The sequence below is a fragment of the Balaenoptera borealis genome (genome assembly GCF_965194805.1).
Source record: "Balaenoptera borealis genome assembly, chromosome: 13".
In the NCBI taxonomy this organism is placed as follows: Eukaryota; Metazoa; Chordata; class Mammalia; order Artiodactyla; family Balaenopteridae; genus Balaenoptera; species Balaenoptera borealis.
Window position 1 is genome coordinate 3393600 of NC_138870.1, and position 23699 is coordinate 3417298.

A 23699-nucleotide genomic window follows, 5' to 3' on the forward strand; every position below is an offset into this window, starting at 1 on the left:
AATCGTCATCGCTGGAAACCAAGAACTGAGTCAGCAACTCAGAGCCACCGCTGGAGCAAACACAGCCCAGCGCGTCAGCAGGACACGGCTTGGGGGAGTCAGGAGGACGTCTTGGATGCTGCAGCCTGACGGGGATGTTTAGCGCCTGGAGAGCGTCCAGAGAAGAGAGAAGGGAACAGTGGGTGGGGTAAGAAATAAGGCCTCTTAGGAAAGATGAAAGGGTTTGTGATTATTTATCTTGGAGAGGAAAAAGCTGAGAGTGGGTTTCAAAAGGAGTTTGAAATATAAGACCAGCTGTAGTACATCTTCCTTGAGGACAGAATGAGAAATAAGGGAACAGCAGCCAGAGGATTTAGGCTACAGAGATTTCCGACTTTAGTTCCAACTCCACGCCCAGTGGAGTCATGCAAGGAGCCTTAGAAAACCTCAGTGTCCAAGCTACACCTCAGGCTCCGGCTCCCAAGCTTTAGGGCTGGGAGACAGGCATCAATCACTTTTTCATGTTTCTCCGGTGACTACAGCGGGCGGCCACGGCTGCGAACATAGGCTAAGGGTGAAGGTAAAACTCCGAATTGCTAAGGATCATGTGATTTGGGAGGGGGACATGGAGTAGGGTGTGTGATCTGACCTTCCTCCTTGCAAATGACGTCAGCGGATAATAGACTCTTAGCTCTGTGGGTGTTTAGGACAGAGTCTCAGAGCCAGGTTTTGACGTGGGAGCTTCTTCAGATGCAGTAGCTCCAACCCTGGTTGTGCATTAACAGCACCTCGTGGGGCTCGGAAAGTATGAGAGATCCGGAACCCCAGCCTGGAGATACTGGCTCAAAAGCTCTTAGGCTGGGCCCAGGCTATAAATTATGCATAAGTTATGGACAATATGTATATGTAGCCAGCTAGCTAGACAGCTGTGTATAGGTAGTTACACTCAGCTCTCTATAAATTATACAGCTCTACAGTGATTTTGCTGCAGTCCGTGCTGGGAATCACTTTCCAGGGAAGGATCACATGCTCCTGGGTTAGCTGCCCCTCCCCTCGGCAGGCGCTCTGTGAAAGGCACTGCACGTGTGACAGCATGAGCTGCATGATGCCTGGGGAGAAGTGCGTGCTCACCCCCGCCTCCCCCTTCCTCAGTTTTCACATGCGTATCCCACCCCGGGGTGGGAGCCTGACACGGATCAATCAGCAGGTGTGTCCAGCACCGTGGTGTTCCTTGGAATAGAGAAAACTAAGCTTTTTCCCTTAAGGAGTTCACAAACTCCCGCAATGGAACCAGTTAGAGAACAGCACAGGAAGGACTAAGGGCTGAATTAAATGCACAGAAGGTTGGCTGAGAGGGAGGGCAGCTGAGAGCTGCGTGGAGGGTGTGGGGTGTGAGCTGGGTCTTGAAGCGCCAGGAGGGGGTTGGAGGAGGGAGGCCTGTGAGACAGGAGCAAACGGGGTACGTCGAGGAAAAGAGTTTTACTAGAGGGGGAACTGGGGTGGGTGGGACCAGATTACCACGTGCGTGGCCATCACGCATGCATGACGTAAGGACCCCTAACAAAGCAGGCGACCCCTGGAGCAGGTGGGATGCTGGTGAAAAGGAGTGTCAGCAACGCCAAGGAGGCTGTCCTGTTACCGTCCTTCCCTCCTAGTTGATACAAGGCCACTAAAACCAGCCTCCGCCAGACCACCCATCAGTGCTCTGCCATTTCTGATTCCGAAAAGTTTACATTTTAATCTCGTGGAAGAATCAAGAGGAAAATGACCCAGTGACGTCCATCTACTCTAAAAAATATTTTTTTAATGGAGGGTGTAGCAGTGTTACCGATCAGCGTTCTTGGCCTTCCCCAGTCAATAGAAATTGATAAGAGGCCAGACAAGAAATTCAGGCAAGGCTTTACTGGAGCCCCTGCTGCGGCAGGGAGAGTGAGAACAAACAACACGTTCCCTTGCTCACTCCCTGGGGGGTATAGGGGCGGGGCGAACTGGTTCCTTATATGGGGTGAGGGTAGGGGTGTGTCCAGGGGTCCGGCTGGAGCGGCGGCTTAGGTGTTTTGCCCACCCCTTTCTGGTGTTGAGTGCAGTGGGCATGCCCAGTACCCTGCTTTTGCTCCCGGCCCTTCAGAAGTGGCAGTTGGGTTTTTTTGGTCTTTTTGTATCGTGTTGTCCATAATTTGCCCCGGCTCCGCAGGCACGCAGGTATTTTTAGTCCCTCATAATTTCTTTGTATTCTGTTGCTGGAGGAGATGTCTGTCCAGGTGTAAGCACTGCAGCAACGGGTCCCAGGTGCCAGGTCCCAGCCTGTCTCAGCAGCAGGCGATAACAAGAGTGAAGAAGGATGACACTGGGCTTAGTCTGAAGGGTGGAGGATATAGGGAGAGGGAAGAGAAGGCCTGTGGCCAAGGCCTTGAGCAGAAACGTGGGACCCCCCTCCCCCGAGTCACCACCTCCCACCCGCTCAGCTCAGCCCTCTGAGTGCATATGGCCGCTGTGGCTGAGGGAAGAAAAGGGGCCCCTGACAGCTGGAGATGGGTCAGGCCCTGCCAGCCAGGCCTTGGTGCTGCCAGAAGCCGGGCCTGGTTCCACATCAGCACCAGACAAGGCCACGTGGTCGTGGTGGATCAAGAGAAAAAGAGGCCCAGTCAGTGATCAAAGATGGAACAAAGGCGGAAACGTGAACACGGTCCAAACCCCCACAACGAGCCGGCACCCCATGCTGGCTCACGTGGGTGACTACTGTTTCCTTACCGATTCCAGTTTTTAAATTCACTTCATTCCTCCTGCTTTTTGGACAAGATTCATTAAGAAATCCAATCATAAAACATTCCTGCTTCCAGGGACTTCCCTGGTGGTCCGGTGGTAAAGAATCCGTCTTCCAATGCAGGGGCCGTGGGTTCGATCCCTGGTTGGGGAGCTAAGATCCCACATGCCGCGCGGTGCGGCCAGAAAAACAAACAAAAAAAATCCTTGCTTCCAAATAGCATCCAAATCCAGAGCAATGCTCTGCTCCCTGATCCCTCCTCACAATCACCTGACACCCTGATCTCACAATAGACCCTTCCTTGACAGCCCCTCATGGACACACGTGGTGGGCGTTCTCCCTTCCGCCGTGACTAGTAAACCACAGGTGTGTTCCTGGTGGGCCTCGGCTGGAGGTTGCTGACACGACACGTTCGAAGGGGCACTGTGGGTTTTTTTGAATTTTTTTTTTTTTAATTAATTTATTTATTTTATTTTTGGCTGTGTTGGGTCTTCGTTTCTGTGCGAGGGCTTTCTCTAGTTGCGGCAAGTGGGGGCCACTCTTCATCGCGGTGTGCGGGCCTCTCACTATCGCGGCCTCTCTTGTTGCGGAGCACAGGCTCCAGACGCGCAGGCTCAGTAATTGTGGCTCACGGGCCCAGCCGCTCCGCGGCATGTGGGATCTTCCCAGACCAGGGCTCGAACCCGTGTCCCCTGCATTGGCAGGCAGATTCTCAACCACTGCGCCACCAGGGAAGCCCGGGTTTTTTTGTTTGGGGAAACCAGGACGGAGAGAGGTCTGTAGTCATGGTCCCCTTTGCGTCCCCTCTCTGAGAACAGAGGCAGCAGCAGGGAGAGATGAGAGACACCCATCAGCTAAGTGATCAAGCATCAACATACGTCTTGCCCATCACAAATTCCTGCAGTGGTGTTTCAAAATGTTTAGGATAAAAGACCCCCAACTACTGATGTTTTCAAGCATGAGTCTTAACATGCTGTCACCTGGCCCTAATCCCTCACCAGAGCTCTGGGCTTGTAGACCCCATTTACCCTGATCAGCCACAAGCTTCCTGCAGGGATTAGTGACATAACTGTTGCAAAGTCTCCTCTCTCTGTGCTCTGAGAATCAGGCAAGAAATCAGGGGAACAGGATCAGAAGAAACTGGATACAGCTGGAAAAGAACTACAATTAATTTTCTGGAGTTAAAGAGAAGAGGTATGATTTCCTTCCCTCGATAGGAGGGCGGAGTGGTGGGGGAAGATTGCAGAACACATTGGGATTGGAATGAGTCTTCTCATTAGATTTTAAGAATATTCTTCAGATCTGATGAAATTTTCAGTGAAAACAACATTTTTCTTGTCATTTCATTATTCACTTCTTTCCTAAGAGAGTATGTTTAATCCCAGGGGCCAGCAATAGGCCAAACAAACACACTGCCGGAGCTGTTCTTGTTAACCTTTATTCTTGTCTTTCTGCCCCTGGAGTTAAAGTGCAGCGTGGAGCATGGTAGGTAGAAATATTGGACTTCAGAATCCTACAAGCCTGAGCGTAAATTCTGGCTCTACCATCTTCTAGTTGCGTGACCCTCAGCAGGTCATTTAATTCTCTCTAAGCCTATGTTTTCTCATCTTTAAGATGGCCGTAGTGGCAATCCCTGTTTCACGGGCTTGTTCTGAGGATAAGATGTTCTGTGTCATAAGTTTTATTTATGACTTGGGCTTATAGACTTTAGGCTAACTGTCCTATCTGGAATCAAACACAGCACAAGAGAACACATCACAGTGACAGCCATGGTTCCCGAGCGTGACATCAAAGCTTTTCACAGCAGAGGCAAGTACTTGGCACGACAGCAGTCAGGACCGCCTCATCTTTTTAAAAAAGTTTTCTTTTAAATTAATTTTGGACTTACAGAAACGTTGCTAAAATAGTACAGAGAGTTTCCATATACCCATCACCCATCTTCCCCTCATGTTAACAAATCACGTAACTGTTGCGTCGTTTGTCAGGATATTACCACCGGTAGAGTACGATTAAACTAAACTTAAGACCTCTTTATGTCGACATCCCTCTCTGTTCTGGCATCCCATTCAGGACTCCACCCAGGACCCACGCTGCACTCAGATGTAATTTCCCCTTAGTCCCCTGTCCTGAAGAGTTAGTGGTCAGCTATTTGGCCCAATGTCCCTCACTTTGGGTTTGTCTTATGTTTTCTCATGAGTGAAGTACATTTTTGTCAAGAATACCACAGAACCGTTGTGTCCTTCTTGGTAATTGTCTCACACGGTTCAGGCTGTGGATATTGATGTCTTGTTACCTCGGTCACTCGGTTCAGGTGGCTTCTGCCACCTCTACTGCCTTCTGCTTTCTCTACTGTGAAGTTCCTATCTTTCCTTGTAGTTAATAAATATCTTGGGGGAAATACTTTGGAACTGTGTAAACTCTGTCCCTCTCAAACTTTTACCCACTGATTTTGGCATTCATTGGTGGATCTTGTCTACAACAGTTATCACGGTGATATTTGTCTAGGGCTGATTTTCAATTTCTCTCTTTCCTTCTGCATTTATTAGTTGGAATTCCACTGTACGGAAGGGCTGGCCTTCCTCCCCCATTTATTTATTTAATGGATTATTTATTTATGTTAGTATGAACTCGTGAATGTATTTTATTCTTTGGGGTTATAATTCAGGACCATCGTCGTTCACTTTTTTGCTCAAATTGTTCCAGTTTTAGCAAACCATGATTTGTTGTTTAGTTTATTCCGCTTGCTCCTTTCTTCCCTTTTGGTGTGATCTTTGAAAAGAGATTAAAAAGGTCAACAGGGATCAAAAAGGTCCCTCACCCCTGTGCTTAAACGAAACTATGCCCATTAATTTACAGATCTCCCGAGGAGAGGACCGCCCCTGCCGGCCACTTCCTTGGCCAACCCATTCCAGTGTTGAAACCAATGCTGCTTGGAAATATCCTTTCTGAAACGAATCACGCTCCTTTTAAAATTTATTTGCTCTTGTTTCACTCCTAGGAGAGACCCAAAAAATTGTTGGGAGACTAGATCATGGCATGTTGGCATTTAAAAAACCCAGGGTCAGTTTGATAGAAACCAAGGCCTCCTAGCCTGCTTCTCCAGGGCCTGCCTTGCTTCGTAGATACTGCTCTGGGAGGAGACTCCAGTCACCCTCGCTAACGATCTCAAGTGCGTCTTGAAACTTAGCAACCTCTTGACAAGGGAGCCTTGAGCACTGATTCTAGCACCGTTTCCAGTTCCCGGACCCTGCACCCAGGAGACCCAAAGATGCTAGTGGCCCGAGGGGGGCAAGGCTTGTCCTGCCGGACTTGTGCTCAACCCCAGACAGAGTTGTGAGGAACGGTCGTGAGCACTCATCTATCAGGGTTCTCACACTTCTTTAAACTTAGTCAGCCTAGGCAGGGCAAAAGACCTACCGCATCGCTCCTGCTTTATAGAGAAAAAGAAATTGGAGAGGAATAAAGCTTTGGAGAGGAACGAAGTAGCAATCAACATGGTAACATGGCAGCAGTTATGCAAAAATAATAGGATCAACAAGGAAAACCAGACATTGCCTAAGACAAGAGCAGCAACTCAGAACCGACTCAGACTGGTCCCGCTGTTCCTGGACACCGGGATCCCAGAGGCTCCCCCGCGTCAGGACACAGGAGGGCTGTGAAGCATCGCCAACAGCTGCGCGGCGTCCGGCTTCTCAGAGGACCTCGGTAAACCTCTTCCGGTAACTTACCGGAAGTTATCCGGTAACTTTAGATTACAAATGCCGGGTCATTAGTAAGTACGGCTCGCTGATAAGTAAGGATGGAAGTTAATTGCTTTTGAAGACGGGCTTTTTTGCATGAGTTTGCAGCCTCTCTCGGGGCACCCTTGTTGTCTATTGCTTTACACACTTAAATTAGACGGATGGATGGTGGAGGGGAGAGGGAAGGGGCGGCAGAAACGTTAAGAATAATCATCTCCACGAGGCTCCTTGGGTGCTTTCAGGACGTACTTCTGCGCCCTAGATGGGGGATGGGGGATGAGAGGGATAGAAACTGCCTTAGAATCTCTGATTTACCCTCCTTACTGGCACATCTGTACGATCCCACTCAGTCACCCCTCATACCCCCTGACTCATTCCTTCTGTCTGGCAGGAGCCGGCTTTGCTCAGGGGTCTCTCAGTCCCGTCCCCTTCAGGAAACTTCCTTGCTCACCGCGAATACTTTCTTAAGGGTAAATCAGGGCTTGCTGTGTGTTAGGCCCTTTACGTACACTCAGATCTCCCGAAACCTCCCACAACTTTGCCAGGTAAGGAATATTCTCCTCTTTCTTTTTTTTTTTTAATTTTTATTTTTTATTGAAGTGTGGTTGATTTACAATGTTTCAGGTGTACAGCAAAGCAATTTGGCTATACATATACATATGTACCTATTCTTTTTCAGATTCTTTTCCATTATAGGTTATTACAAGACATTGAGGGACTTCTCTGGTGGTGCAGCGGTTAAGACTCTCTGCTCCCAATGCAGGGGTCCTGGGTTCGATCCCTGGTCAGGGAAGTAGATCCCGCATGCATGCCACAACTAAGAGTTCACATGCCATAACTAAGGAGCCCATGTGCCGTAACTAAGGAGCCCTCTGCTGCAACTAAGACCCGGCCCAACCAAATTAATTAATTAATTAATTAAATTTTTAAAAAAAGAACACTTTAAAAAAAAAGATATTGAGTATAGTTCCCTGTGCTATACAGTAGGTCCTTGTTGGTTATCTATTTTATATATAGTAGTGTATATCTGTTAATCCCAAACTCCTAATTTATCCCTCCCTCTCCCCTTTCCCCTTTGGTAACTGTAAGTTTGTTCTCTATGTCTGTGAGTCTGTTTCTGTTTTGTAGGTAAGTTCATTTGTATCATATTTTAGATTTAGGATATAAGTGATATCCTATGGTAGTTGTCTTTCTCTGTCTGACTTACTTCACTTAGTATGATCACCTCCAGGTCCATTCGCTTCTCCTCTTTCTATAGGTGAGAAAACAGGACTCTTGGAAGTTGGACACCTTGCTCACGGCCTCAGCCTGGGAAGGGACAGGAGCAGGACCCAGACCCTGGACCACGTGGCCTTGGAGCCCGAGCAGCCTCCACACACACTCTGCGCGTCCGCCCTGGTGGGGCTGGGGCTACACTGACTCCACCCTCCGCCGTCCTCTTCCCCATCCGTCAGCTCTTGTGCCATGACGGGGGTAGGACTTTGCTTTGCTGTGAACCTTGGCTCTTCCTTTTATGTGTTGGTAGAGACAATTATTTAAAAAATCAATTCTAGCACATTATTTAAAAATTCAAACAATGCTACAGCTTAAAAAGCAGAAGTGAAAAAGGTCTCTTTACTTCCTCTCCTGACCCCGACCCTACTCTCCAAATGTAGCTACTAATAACCGTTCGGTGAGTATTTCTTCAGACTTTTCTATATGCAGATAAGTGCAAGCACGCTTGTGCACGTGCGTGCACGTGTGCGTGTGTGTGTGTGTGTTTTGGGGAAGTTTTTCTAACTGTCCAGAGTTCTGTAATCTACATATCTTTATTCTAAATCACTGTCTATTCCAAATCCTAAGCTTCAAAAGGGTAAGATGAATATATGTTTAAATTAACCTACACAGCACCTGACCAAAGAAACGCCTACTCTTGATGGGTTCATAGGGGCACTTGCATTGGAGAGAGGGGTGGAAGGCAGGACCCCTCGACAGACACCCAAGGTCACCAAGGAGGAGAGCGCACTGCCCACCAGCTCACACGCGCTGGCATGACCTGCGGGTGTGCACGGAATCACTCGTGTGTGTGTGTGTGTGTGTCTGTGTGTGTGTCTGTGTGTGTGTGTGTGAGAGTGTGTGTGAGTGCTTGTGCGGAGCGGAGGGGAGGGGAGGGGAGCAGGGGAGGAGGGCGGAATGTGGGCAGGGCCAAGTTTAGAATTACAAGTGCTGGAGGAGTGGGAACCACACTTTAAATAGCCAGCACCTCCCTTTCCCCCTGGATAGCTCTTCTCCCCTCTGACAGGACCTCTGGTAGCAACTACACTAAGGTTGGTGCTATTTTCTTCTCTTTTTCTCCTGCTTCTGGGTCTCAGACTGTAGGTGGGTAGGATTCATGGGACCTACAATCAAAGGGTTTTTGGATCCTCTCCTAGAAAATATGACATTTATGTGTGATATGCAAAGACTATATGCTATTTTCTTGACTTTCTGAAACTTCAGTGGCTGCTGATTTAAGGGCCAATGTGATTTGCAGAAAGAGAACCCCAGATGGAGAGGAAAGACATTTGGGTTTACTTCTAAGAAAATCAAGGCTCTCTTTTCTGAGACAAGATTGAAAGTTGAAAGAACATAAAACTTTTGACAGGATTAAAAGAAAATAAAAATTTGAGTGCCTGTTATACTATGAAGTGTATATATATATATATATATATATATATATATATATATATATATCTCCTCATTTAATCTTCATGGCTAAGTGTACCCCGTCACCCTCGCTTTTACAGACGAACAAACTGAGGCTCAGAGTAATTAATTCACTTCCTTGAAGTCGTGTGGTCTCTGGTGCAGAGCTATGATTTGAACCCAGGCTTGTCCTTCAATTGCATGATGCTGCCTGTGAGGACGGGTACCCAGCGCTGCTAAGGGACCCAGGGGTCCCTAGGGGTCTGTTCTTCTAGGGTCTGGCGGGATGGAGAAGTGAGGGAGATGGTGCTTTATCATTGGAAGACATCCATCAGCCCCAGAACCTGCACAAGACATGAGGAGACCTTCTCAAAAGGACTGGGGAAGCTTCTGAGGGCCAGCTGCTTGGGTTTCTCCTTCTTAACCCACAGTCTTTGAAGCCTATTCATTTATCAAATACGCAATATGTTCCTGACCTCCCTCTGACTTTCTGGATCCCTCGGGGAAGCCCCGCTGGGAAGGCAGAGCCACAGGAGAATCTGTGGCCAGATGGGGCTCCTGCAAGAAAGTGGTGTTCACGTGACCTTTTCTTGGGGAGTAGAAAGAAGTGCGTGTACCCGCTTCTCCAGAGAGGGGGCCGCCGTATACAGTCGGGGATGCTTACACTAGACCCACCAGCCAGTGTGACTGAGGGAGGTAAGTGAACAAGCAAGGCAGCGTGGGCTCAGGTCCCGGCTGTGCCACACGGCTGCACCCGTGTCACCCAGCCTCTCTGAACTGCGGCTTCCTGCTTATAAAGCAGAGGGAATACTGCTCACATCTCAGAGCTGTGTGGATTGAACGAAATAACCGTATGTAAAGCACTTAGTCTACAGTAGTTGTTCACTGAACGTGGGCCACATCCAATCTCATCCTCAATCCCAGTATGAGTCTAGGAAAGGGCCAGGAAGGGTGTAGCACTACGGCTCTGTATTCATTTTTTTTTTTTTTTTTTTAATTTATTTATTATTAATTTATTTTTATGTCTGTGTTGGTCTTCGTTTCTGTGCGAGGGCTTTCTCTAGTTGTGGCAAGTGGGGGCCACTCTTCATCGTGGTGCACAGGCCTCTCACCATCGCGGCCTCTCTTGTTGCGGAGCACAGGCTCCAGATGCGCACAGGCTCCAGACGCGCAGGCTCAACAATTGTGGCTCATGGGCCCAGTTGCTCCGCGGCACGTGGGATCCTCCCAGACCAGGGCTCGAACCCCCGTCTCCTGCATTGGCAGGCAGACTCTCAACCACTGCGCCACCAGGGAAGCCCTCTGTATTCATTTTATGTTGTCTTCTCTACTTAATAGAGTCGTGCACTGGCCACCACCAAAAAAGAAAAAGAGCCCAGAGTTTGGGACTTCCCTGGTGGTCCAGTGGTTAAGACTCTGTGCTCCCAGTCGGGGACGGGGGCACGGGTTCGATCCCTGGTCGTGGAACTGAGATCCCTCATGCCGTATGGTGTGGCCAAAAAAAAAAAAAAGAAGCCCGTAGTTCATCTCTGTCTTACGTTGCTCTCAGATGGCGATGGAGGGAAGGTCAGCTCATCTTACTCAGAGTGCTTGGTCCAGCTCAACCACTCTCACCCCCTTGCAGGGATCTAAAAACACTGGCATTTATTCTCCTATTACAAAATAAAACATGTTCTTCGATGAAAATGTAGAAAATATAGATAAGGAAAACATGCCTATAGCCCATCCACTGGTGGATATCCTAATCTTCGTGCATACGAATGCTTTATAAGGTATTTTCCCAGCATAATCATGTCATGTGTGCTATTTCGTAACTTTTCACTTCACACATTGTGACAACTTTTCATTTCACTACACTTTCTTCTGCAACACAATTTTTCATGACTATATAGTAGTCCATTGTACGTGCCATAATTTATTAACCTATTTACCATTTTTGAACATTTATATACTTTCCAATTTTTGGCTGTTATAGACAATGAACTTCCTCAGTGCTGAATCTTTACCAACCATCACAATTATTTCTTTAGGGTAAATTCCCAAAAGGGAAATTGGTGACTTTGAGGATACATTCAACTCCTATACTTGTGCCTGTCCCAGTACATGGAATGGAGAAACTGAGGCACATGCTAATGCAGACGAAGCTGGTTGTAGGGTGGAAGGGGGAACTCCGACAACCTGGGGCACAGGAACACCCCATGTCCACAAGCCCCACCCAAGGAACCTTCTAGGGGAGCAGTGTCTGTGGCTCAGGGTCAGCACTTTCTTCCTGACACATGAAAGGAATATATACTCTCAGCGGCTCTTACCCAGCCTTTACCAGCAAGAGAGGCTAAGGAGGAGGTGGATCTGCAGACAGGAGCAGGATTCATCTCTTCCAGGGCTCTGTTCCCTCCGGAATTTCCTGGCGAAGGAAGGGGGCAGCTTTCCTTCCAGGCTTCCCAGCAGTAACGGAGCGCCCTGCTTGTCTTCCAGGTGGAATGGATAGCAGGGTCTCGAGCACAACCAGTAATGGAGAGACAAAACCAATGTGCCCAGGCATGGAAAAGGCGGAGGAGGCTGGCGCCCTGCAGCGGGGTCAGTGGAGCAACAAGATGGAGTTCGTGCTGTCCGTGGCCGGCGAGATCATCGGGCTGGGCAACGTCTGGAGGTTTCCCTACCTCTGCTACAAAAACGGGGGAGGTGAGACCCACTGCGTCACGCGCCCCCTCCCCCCAGGGCTGTCTCCATCTCATGCACTTACTGCCCTCTGGGGAGTCCCATGGACGCAGAGGATACTGGAGTTGGAAAGACCCTTAGAAGCTGCTCAGGGCACTGCAGGAGGGACACCTAGACAGAGGGGCGACTTCCTGGGGGGGTCCCTATTGTGGCTTCAGAGAAACGTGGGTATAGGCTGGGAACCAGACGGATGGGAGTTTGGATTCTGCCTCTGCTACTGACTCCCTGTAATCTCGGGCAAGCCTTACCTTGGGAGCTCAGGTAAAGGCTGTAAACGGAGATAGTTTTCCTGCCCTTCAAGGCTGTTGTAACGCCTAGAGGTCACGTGTGCAAAGGGCCTAATGAACGGTAACTGTGCCGAAGAGGATGTCGGCACCCAACTGTCCCATGAGGTCTCGAGACTCCGTAGCCATGGCTTCGTGTCCTCCCCCTGCTCTGTGACATGTGTCCCCCCATGTGTCACCTTTGATACCAGTGGCTCTTCCTTTAAGATTTTCCCACTGAAACGTGTGGGGAGGGGAGCATGAACTCTCCTTCCTGCCTCTTTCCTGCCTCTCATTCTCCTCCATCCCAGGCCCTGCAGCCACTCCGCTGCCCCTATTGCTGGTCACTTTCCCACCAGGGACTCTCCTTCAGGCACTCCTGGGCCTCTGGAGAGCCCCAGAGGGGTTTCCCAGGTGCTGAAGTGCGCTGGCCGAGCGGTGGGTTCGGAAGGTCCCCTCGTTGGTGGGTACAGCTTAGCGGGGCTGGGCTCCCAGGGCTGGGAGGCTGCAGCCTGCGCTAGAGGAGGGGAAACGCCAAGGTGGGTCACGGGGACAGGCCGAGGGGGTGGGAGTTCTGTGGGCCACGAGGCCTGGCGGGAGCCCTGATGCCACACCTGCCCCTTTGTGGGGTGTAGGAGCCTCCGTGTGTGAGCCCAGTCTCAGTGGCTTTGGGGAGAGAACGCCCACGATGCAGGTTGGAAGCGGGAGCATGGGAAGGGGGCGAGCGCACAGGTGCTCTGAGCCCACAGTCTTACCCTCAGGATTGTGGCAACCGGGGATTGGCCCTGGGGTTGGAGGTTAACTTGTATTTTTCCAGAGGGGTGGGAATGGGCTGATGTGTTCCCTCTCCACAAGACTCTCTGGCCGGCAGCCTGAAGCCGCAGGACTTTGCTCAGCTGGCATTGAGAGGGAAGGAGGGAGGTCCCGACCCAGCCCTGGACCCTCCGCCGGCTTGTTCAGACATTTAGGCCTGAGGGTGGAGGGATGGGGCTTGTCCAGGGAGGAGGAGGAGTCTGGGGGCTAAGCCAGGCCTCGGGGCTCTGTGTCTGGAACCCGGTGACCAGCTTAGCTCCTCACGTGGCAGGAAGATCAGGAGGTGAGCCGCTTTCCCCAAGCCTCTCTGGAATTGGGTGAGGTTGGCTGGGGAACTAGCAGGAGTGGCACGAAGAGGTGGCAGAGGGGTCCCAGGCCTGGTGCCAACCACTGTGCCAAGGAGGGGAAGGAGCGGGGAGCAGGGCCTGGGCAGGGCATACGGGGTCATCCTGTCGAGGGGAGGCCTACGTCTGAGCTCCGCCTCGGGGCTCTGTGTAGGTTTGTGCGGCCCGGGGAGGTGTGGCCGTGTCTCGGGGGAAAGGCAGGCCGGGAGCAAGAGTGTCCACGGCCCCTGGTGCCTCACGTGGGTGCTTGGGGGGGAGCAGAGGCAGGAGGGTGGCCACCTCGTGCCCGGGAAGAGCCTGCCCTCCAGCACGCCGGTCCCCACGAGCCGTTTTGGGGCTCATGGAACGGTCCGCGGAATCCTTAGGCCACCACCCCGGTCTCTTCCCCGATAGGGCACAAGGCCTCAGGCTTCCTCTTCTCTTTCCCTGATGGACAACAGCAGCTGGAGGAAGTGCTCGGAGGGGCTCTGGGGCTGAGGCCGATGCCCGGGTTTGCTCTGAAGGGCATGAGTCACCCAGGGCCACCGGGTGGACACGCGGGAGGCGCCCCTGCCAGCGTGAAGGGGACAAACCCGGGACCCGTGTGGCCTGTAGAGGGACCCAGACAGGCCTGCTTTTCCGGGTTTTGGTGTTCCCAGAGGCTCAACCTTTCTGTCCCCTTTACCCACTTGTCCCCGCCCCAGAGCACGGGTCCCACCCTTCATCTCGTCACCTCCTCATCTCTTTGTCAAGAGGGAGCGGAGGCCTCCTTATGACAGGACCCTTCGCTGCCGACACGGGGAAGGGGGATGGGGAGGACGGAGACCGTCTAGGTTGGTTTGACCCCATCCTCCTGCTTTAGTGATTTTATTTAAACCCATGGTTCTCAGATTGGGGCTGGGACTCCTGGGGGTGAGAGGGAAGTTCTGAACAGGTTCTGCAGGAGGATGCTGGGGTCACAGGGTGAACCACGCGGGGTCGCGTGTGTTATCAGCCTGCTTTTTCTGGGCCCTTTCTTGAACTTCATAGCTGTAAATGGTCACTTTTGTGCTTGGCTGGGGGAGATAAACTTGGGACTTTATTATCATTAATGTTTGTTTGGTGGGGAAGTCTGGGAGGAAAACGTCCCGAAAGCGTAATTTCAGTTCCAAACTAAAAATATAAGTGATATCTTCTTCGGTTCCTTCCAGCTTTAACGTTTGGTAGATCCTAATAGAAGTGAGTCCCAGAGCAGGGAAAGGGCTGAGGCAAGCATATGATAGAGGAGCAGGGAAACGGTGAAACACTGTAGTTGAAAACCAGAGATGCTGAGAAAGTGGTACCAAGAAGCCTGTCTAAAATCAGCATCCATCAGGAGACGGGTGCAGGGGGTGCCTGCCTCAGCCACCTCCTAGGTAAGCGCCCTCCCTGCCGTCCAGACCTTGTGGCCATTCCACCCCAGCACCTGCCCGCCCCCCTCCCCATGGCTTTCTACAGTCAGGCCAACCAAACCCGGACTGTGTCACCCAACGACAGTGACTTACTGTGGACCCACCACCTGCCAGGAATTAGTCCGAGTTGTTGTGATCATCTATAAACAGAACAGACCCCTTCCCTGTCCTTGTGGGGCTTACATTCTGGCTGGGGAGAGACAGACAATAAACAATAAACACAGTAAACAAGAAAATTACATAGCATGTCAGAAGTCCCCGAGTGCTACAGGAGGGGGGCTGGGGGCGACCACACCGAGAACATTAGAGTGAAGTCTTGCCAGGGAGTGAGAGCCGGCCACGTGGATGTTAGGGGGAAAGTGCTCCAGGCAGAGGAAACAGGTTTTAATGGCCCTAAAGCAGGAGGTTGGCTGGCGTGTTTGGGGAGCCGCAGGAGGGGAATCACTTTGGGGGAGCAGGTCACCCAGGGCTTGTCAGCCACTGTGAGACTCTGGCTTTCCCTCCAGTGATGGGGAGTTGGAGCAGGGGTTTGAGCAGAGGGGCCGATCTTATACTTGCACGTAGTCTGTCTGGCTGCTGTGTTGAGAACTGATTGCAGGGGACGAAGGGCGGAAGCAGACTGGTTACGAGGCTAAGAATCTTGGAGTCTCCTTGATGTCCTTCTTTCTCACATAACTGTTGGCTCTACCCAAATACCCAGGTCCTGGCTGCTTCAGAACCTGGGGCTTCAGCCAGAAGCTCTCCAGCTCCCTGGACCCCGGCTACCGGCAAACTGAGTTCCCCAACACCCAGGCTGCCTGGGGCTGGAGACCCGTGTGAGGCTCCAGCAGAATGTACCACAGCTGGACCTCTCAAAGCGGGGATCTTAGAGGGAAGGGCCATAGCCAAGAAAAGCCCACCTCTGGATGTCAGGGAGAGAGAGCATGGGGACGCCAATGTCAAGGGCATTAGATGGCCCCCGTTTGCCTTGAGGATGTCCATAGATATACTAAAGAACGAAGAGAAGCAAGGAGCGTTTTTCTTCATGTAAGAGTCACCGTTGTTTTATGAGTACGTGACAGTTGGTCACCACTTTCAGTTAATGAAGCAATGCCAAGTACTGGTCCAGTAGTGTTGGTTACAGCATGTAATATTCATGCATGTTCACTGCTGTGTTGCTCATGTGGCATATCGTCAGTTTGTCTTAAAAAAATGTCACCTGGAGCATTACAGGTGACGCCACAGAATGTGTTCCCATTGAGAAGGGTGTCCAGCAGAATGATTCCTTTCCAGGATGGGCATGTGTTCTCTCCCATCCCATGGGGAAAAATGCCAGGACATTTTAGAATTTGGGCAAGGAGACTGAACGGGGGGTTTGGGGGAGCAGATAACTGTGGCTCCATCCTCCGTCTCCAGGACTGGCTCCATCTTTGAGGGGTGGTGACTGGGGCTTGGGTGGGGAAAGAGGCGGTGCCCCAGGACTCCCTGGTGGGCACCTGGGTCCCTCCTGGGCTCTGTCTCTTCCCTAACTCCCTCCCCGGTTTGGGGCCAGTGACTCAGCCTGGCGGGTGTGGACCTTGTCCCCTCTGGCCAGCTGCCCAGGCGCTCAAGGAGGCAGAGGGGGAGGGGCGCAGACTGACCGCCGGACCCAGTGCGGTGAAACATTGGCTCGGTTCACTGGGGAAGAGCTGGTGGCACAAAGATGGGGAGGAGGGGCTTGAGCCAGGTTGAAAACTCTCCCCCCTGCCCCCCCCCCCCCCCCCCCCCGTCTTCTCTCTCTCTCTCTCTCTCTCTCTGCGATGTTTCCAACTCCCAGCAGGACTGTTCATATCAGCCACTGGGTTCTCTCTTCCCTAATTTCCCCCTCCTGCCCAACAAGCCTTGGACTGATTTATCTACTCATGTGCCTGAATTGTTTGCGATCTTTCTTTGCCCTTGTGGTCGCCAAGCGTTTCCTTCAGCGCCTGAATTACGGATGCGTGGGCTACAAGCCAGAGGCAAAGAGCTGGAGGAGCCCGTTCCCCACTAGCTTTTGTTTTAGCAATTTTATGACCGCGTAATCGGCTTACAACAACTCGCACACATTTGAAGTGTGCAGTTTGATGAGTTTCGACATAGGTACACACCCTCGAAACCATCACCACTATCAAGATAATAAATGTATCCATCACTCCCCCAAATTTCCTCCTGCCCTTTCTCCCACCCCTGACCTCTGCTACCCCATCCCAATGCAACCAAAAACCTGTTTTGTTTTTTAAAAATATAACTATTTTCTAGCTTTATTGATATATTATGGACAGTAAATTTAAGGTGTAGAACATGATGATTTAATACATGTATATATTGCAAAATGATTACTACAATAAGGTTAGTTAACACCTTCATTCCTTCATATAATTACCTTTTTTTTTTTGGTGGTGGTAACACTGAAGATCTACTCTCTTAAGGACTTTCAACTATATAAGACAGTATAGTTCACTGTAGCCACCAAGTTGTATGTTACATCCCCAGAAATTGTTTATCTTATAACGAAGTTTGTACCCTTTGACCAACATCCCCGCATTTCTCACACCCCCAGCCTCTGGTAACCACCATTCTACTCTCTGTCACTATGAATTCCACACGTAAGAGAAGACATGCAGTATGTACTTTCTCTGTCTGACTTATTTCACTTAGCATGATACCCTCGAGGTCCATCCATGTGGTTGCAAAACGCAAAATTTCCTTCTTTTTTATGGCTGGATAATATTCCATTGCACATATAGCATTTTCTTTATCCATGCATCTGTTGAGGGACACTTAGGTCGTTTCCAGGCCTAGTTTTCCAGGTTGTTTCCAAACTATACAGTAGTTTGCATTTCTTATAATTTTCTATAAATGGAATCAGGCAGTATATACTTTACTTGGCTTCTTTCACTCAGCATAATTACTTTGAGATTCACCCATCCTTTTCATGTCTCAGTAGTTCCTTCCTTGTTATTGCTGGGTAGTATTCCATTATATGGATATACTACAATTTATCTCTTCTCCTGTTGATGGACATTTGGGTTGTTTCCAGGTTTTAGCTATTACAGATGAAAGTGCTAAGAACTTTTGTGTACAAATCTTTGTATAAACATATGCTTTCACCTCCTTTGAGTGAACACTTAAGTGTGGAATGGCGGGATTATATGATAGGTGCACTTTTAACTTTTTAAGAAACTGCGAAACACTTTTCTAACATGGTTGTACCGTTTTTACATTCCTGCCAGCAGCGTATCCGAGTGCCAGCTTTTCCACAACTTTACCAATACTTGGTCTGTCTTTTTAATTTTAACTTTTCTAATTGGTGTGCAACATTACCTCACTGTCACTTAAATTTATATTGACTAATGATGTTGAACATCTCTTCATGTGCTTATTTGCAGCCCACATATCTTTTTTGGTGAAAACCTGTTCAAATCTTCTGACCATTAAAAAAAAATAGGTCGTTTGTTTTCTTACTATTGAATTTTGAGACTTCTTTAGATATTCTGGATACAAGTCCTTTATCAGATATGCATTTTGCAATTTTTTTTCTCATTCTGTCTTATATTTTTCCTTTGCTTAACAATGTCTTTGGAAGAGCAGAAGTTTCAAATTCTGATGAAGTGCAGTTTATGAATTTATTCTTTTATGACTCATGTTTTTGATGTCACATGAAAGAAATCTTTGCTTAACCCAAAGTCTCATATATTTTCTTCTAGAAGTTTTATAGTTTTAGGTTTTACATTTAGGCCTACGATCCATTTTGGGTTAATTTTTGTATAAAATGAAGGTATGGATTGAAATTCATTTTTTGTGTGTATGTATATCTACTTGTTCTAGCATCATTTATTAAAAAGACTATTCTTTCTCCAATGAATTGCCTTTACACCTTTGTCAAAAATCAGTTGTCCAAATGTGCATGGCCCTGTTGCTGGACTCTATTCTGTTCTGTCGATCTATTTGTTTATTTTGACACCAAAACCACACTTTTAATTACTGTATCTTTATAATAATATGAAAATAAGGTAGAAGTAAGCCTAAAACTTAGTTCTTCTTTTTCAAAGTTGTTTGGCTATTTTAGGTTCTTTGCATTTTCATGCGAACTTTAGAATCTGTTTGTCAGTTTCTACAAAAAAGTCTGCTGGGATTTTGATTGGGATTACAGTGAATCTATTGATTAATTTGGGAAGAACTGACATCTTAATAATATTGAGTCTTCTGACCCATGAACATGGTATGCCTCACCATTTATTTAGGTCTTCTTTAATTCCTCTCAGCAATGTTTTGCAGTTATGAGTGTACACATCTTTTACATCTTTTGTCAAATTTATTCCTAAATAGTTCATCTCTTTGATGCTGTTATAATGGTATTATTTGTTAAATTGTAATTTATAATTGCTTGCTGCTAGTAGAAGAAATGCAATTGATTTTTTATGCTGATCTTATATCTTGTAACCTCACTAAACTAACTTATTTATTCTAGCAGCTCTTTGGTACATTCCAAAGGATTTTCTTTCTTTTCTTTTAAAATACACTTTATTGAGGTATGACTAATGTACAAAAAGCTGTACACATTTAATGTATACAACTTGATAAGTTTGGAGGTAAACATACACTTGTGAAACCATCACCACAATCAATGTCATAAACATATCCGTCACGTCCAAAAGTTTCCTTCTGTCCTCTTTTTTTCCATTTTAATTTTTTTGTGTGATAAGAACACAATATAAGATTTACCTTCTTAGCACAATTTTAAGAAAACAATTCAATATTGTTCACTATGGGCACTATGGTAACAGTGGATCTCTAGGATTCATTCATTTTGCAAAACTGAAACTTTATACCCTTTGACCAACATCACCCTGTTTCCCCCTTCCTCAGACCCTGGTAATCACCATTCTACTTTCTGATTCTATGAGTTTGACTATTTTAAATTCCAACGGATTTTCTACATAGTCGATCATGTCATTTGCAAGTAAAGCAGTTTTATTTCTTCTTTTCTAATCTGAATAACTTTTAATTCCTTTTATTGCCTTCTTGACTTGACTAGAATCAATATTGATGGAACCAATGTTGAAAAGAAGTGGTAAGAAATAATAAGACTGGACACCCTTGTCTTGCTCTCGATCTTAGGGGTTAAGCAGTCTTTCACCATTAAGTATGATGTTATCTGTAGGTGTTTTGTAGATGCCCTTTATTCCCTTCTATTCATCATTTGCTGAGAGTTGTTTTTCTTTTTAATCAGAAATGGCTGTTAGATTTGGTCAAATACTTTTCTGCATTTATTGAAATGATTATATGGTTTTTCTTTTTAAATTTATTAATATGATACACTGATTTTTTTTTGAATGTTAAAACAACTTTGTATTCCAGGGTTAAACTCCACTATGTATTACTTTTTAATATATTGTTGGATATGTATTGTTGGATATCTAAAATTTTGTTTAGAATTTTGCATCTATGTTCATGAAAGTTTGATCTATAGTTTTCTTTTCTTGTCTTTATCTACTTTTGTTATCAGAGTAATGCTAGCTTCATAGAATGAGTTGGAAAGAATTGCTTCTAAATTTTCTGCAAGAGTTTGTATAGAATTGGTGTCATTTCTTCTTTAAGTCTTTGGAATGTTCCCAGCCCTGCTTGAGCACCATCAGGCTCTATCTTCTTGAGGGATTCTTTCCTCTCCTTGGGTAGTGTCCTCACACGCATGTGCTGACCAGCACTCAAGCTCGTAGGGGACCCTCTGCAGACACTTGGGTCTCTCTGTGCACGTCTCTCCCCCTGGGACTCTATCCTGTGAACTCCCCTGCCCAGTTGCCAGCAGATAAAGGTCTATGGTGGAGCAAATGCCAGCATTTCTGGCATCAGTAGACTTGTCTCAGGCAATGACTGTGAAAACAGAAGCAGAAAGGATTACTAAGGGAAATCTGATTTCAGTCTGCTAAAAGCCCCTCTCTAACACTGAGAGCAATCATTTCCTTGACAAAAATGATAGACTGTGGGCTGTGGGAATGCTCCTGGATATCTGTGATTCAATGAGCTTCTTCTATGGCCCCAAGCTATGTGTTATTTAGGCAGCAACTGAAGTTGATGGGGAGCAAACCTTGGAAGGTATAGATGGAAACTTCAGAGTGAAGAAAGTGACTGGCTAGGTCCTAAGTAACTTGGTGACATTTGACCTCTGCCGTGGTTCCAGACATCTAGACAGATGTCCCCGCCATTCTGCACGGTCCCCATCCCTGGGATTCTGACTGGAAGCGTGGGGTGGTAATGGGCGGAGATGACCGTGGACCACGAGGAGGCTAGTGCCACGTAACGGACAGCCTGTTTCCCACCTGCAGGTGCCTTTTTCATCCCCTACCTCATCTTCCTCTTTACCTGTGGCATTCCTGTCTTTCTCCTGGAGACAGCACTGGGCCAGTACACCAGCCAGGGGGGCATCACAGCCTGGAGGAAGATCTGCCCCATCTTTGAGGGTGAGTAGCTCTGTGCTGGACTCCAGAGTCTCTGCACTAGTGGTTATAAACTTTGTTTGGAATAACTGCGTGGTTTATCAACAGTGCTGATGCAGATAAGACTCTGTGTCTTTATGTCAAAGCTTCCACCGTGGGCCCCAGACTGAATTACTGCCAGGGAATTCACTAAAAAGAGAATTTTAATGAGAAAAAAATTTCATTAATAATTCTACCATCTTTGGAATTCTCGGTCCACTGGTTAGGACTCTGTGCTTTCGCTTGCCAGGGGCCCAGGTTCAATCCCTCGTCAAGGAACTAAGATCCCACAAGCTGCGTGGCATGGCCAAATAAATAAATAAATAGATAAAATTTTTACATAGCGCAGGGAGATCAGCTCGGTGCTTTGTGACCACCTAGAGAGGTGGGATAGGGAGGGTGGGAGGGAGACGCAAGAGGGAGGAGATATGGGGATATATGTATATGTATAGCTGATTCAATTTGTTATCTAGCAGAAACTAACATACCATTGTAAAGCAATTATACTCCAATAAAGATGTTAAAAATTTTTTTTTAATTCTACCATCTTGACACAATAGCTATTTAAAACTTAGGATGTTTTATTTCAATATTTCTCTCTCTATAGGATTTTCTTTAAGATTCCGTTTTGAAACAATTATATGTTCACAGAAAGTTGCAAAAGTAGCCCAGAGAGGTCACGTGTACATTTCACCCAGTGACATTTTCATTTTCCTCAATGGTAAAAATCTTATATAGAACAATATCAAAACCTGGAAATGGACATTGGTACAATCCGCAGACCTAATTCAGATTTCACCAGTTTCCATGCACTTGCTTGTGTGTGTGTGTGCGTATAATTCTGTGTAATTCTATCACTTGTGTTGATTCGTGCAAACACCACCACTGTTCCATGACCACAGAGATCTCCATCCTGTTGCCCCTTCATAGTCACACTTACCCTTCCCCTCCCCATCCCTAACCTCTGACAGCCACTAACTTGTTCTCTATGTCTGTAATTTTGTCATTTGGGGAATGTTATATAAATGGAATCATACAGTATGTGACCTTTTGAGACTGGCTTTTTCACTCAGCATGATGCCCTTGAGATGCACCCAGATTGCTCTTGTATCAATAGTTCATTCCTTTTTATTACTGAGCAGTATTCCATGGTGTGGATGGATGTCCTATGGTTTATTTAACCATTCACCCACTGAAGAACATTTGGGTTGTTTCCAGTTTGGAGAGATTTACTTCATTATTTCTTTCTCTATATATAAAGTTTACATATCTATTAATATGAAATATACACAGTTTCTGTTTCTGTCGTTTTTGTGGGTTTTTTGGCCACGCCGTGTGGCAAGTGGGATCTTAGTTCCTCGACCAGGGATTGAACCCTCCCCAGCACTGGGAGTGCAGAGTCTTCATCACTGGACAGCCAGGGAAGTCCCTCTGTTTTTTAGTTAGTGTTATTTTCCATTTTTTACACAACAATCATGTGATTGCATAAACTTCCATCAAAGGGATATATCATAATTTACTTAACAATTCTCTGTTCTGGGCTTTTTGCTTATTTTCAATCACTGATAAACTGATATTCTGCTATCATGTATCTTTGTAGAGGTAGCCTTTACCCCCCTTTTTTGGAGTTATTTCTTTGGGATAAATTCCCAGGATTAGGATCACTGGATCAAATGGACAACCAAGTTGATGTCTCTTGACCTGGCTTATTAAGTTGTTCTATGGAAGTGTTATGCTGACGTACACATCACCGGACTTGAGTAAGCGTCTTTCCTCTGTATCTTTAACAGCTCTGAGTTATATCCCTGGTTCCCAAACTTGTCTGCACACTGGAATCACCCCAGGACCTTCCAAACATCCTGAGGCCTGTACCCCACCCCCAGAGATTGTTATTAAATTGGTCTGGGGTCTGGTCTGGGCTTTGGAATTTTTAAAATATTCCCAGGTAATTCTACTACTATGTGGACAAGTTTGGAAATCACTGAGTTATATCATTTGTAAACATGTTCACTAGTGTTGCAGATGCAGAATGGAGCTCATCTTTTTTCATTTTGCATACCTACGATTATGAGGGAGGGTGGGTGTGTTCTGAGGATGTTCATTCACTGTGTGCATGTGCTCCTCTGTGGACTGACTCTTCCTGCTTTTAACGCACGTTTTTTTTTAGTTTTATTTTTTGGCTGCGTTGGGTCTCCGTTGCTGCGTGTGGGCTTTCTCTAGTTGCGGCGAGCGGGGGCTACCCTTTGTTGCGATGCATGGGCTTCTCATTGCGGTGGTTTCTCTTGTTGCGGAGCACAGGCTCTAGGTGCATGGGCTTCAGTAGTTGTGGTTCGCGGGCTCAGTCGTCGTTCGCAGGCTCTAGAGCGCAGGCTCAGTAGTTGTGGCTCGCGGGCCCTAGAGTGCAGGCTCAGTAGTTGTGGTGCACAGGCTTAGTTGCTCCGCAGCATGTGGGATCTTCCTGGACCAGGGCTCCAACCCGTGTCCCCTGCGTTGGCAGGCAGATTCTTAACCACTGCGCCACCAGGGAAGTCC

At 47.6% G+C, this 23699-nt stretch overlaps 1 protein-coding gene across 8 annotated transcripts in view; it reads left to right on the forward strand.

Annotated features, from left to right (window-relative positions):
- Positions 1 to 8669: 8669 nt before the first annotated feature.
- Positions 8670 to 23699, forward strand: part of SLC6A13 (solute carrier family 6 member 13) — a 34222-nt gene continuing 19192 nt past the window's right edge. The window contains exons 1-3 of one of the 8 annotated variants that reach the window (XM_082349097.1): positions 8670 to 8789; positions 11623 to 11829; positions 21018 to 21152. In XM_082349097.1, the coding sequence (XP_082205223.1) occupies positions 11628 to 11829; positions 21018 to 21152 (337 nt within the window). In that variant the 5' untranslated portion in view covers positions 8670 to 8789; positions 11623 to 11627. Of the gene's footprint in view, positions 8790 to 11622; positions 11830 to 13097; positions 13225 to 21017; positions 21153 to 23699 lie in introns of those variants that run through there. The other 7 variants (XM_082349099.1, XM_082349094.1, XM_082349096.1 and 4 more) reach the window with 7 other exon arrangements.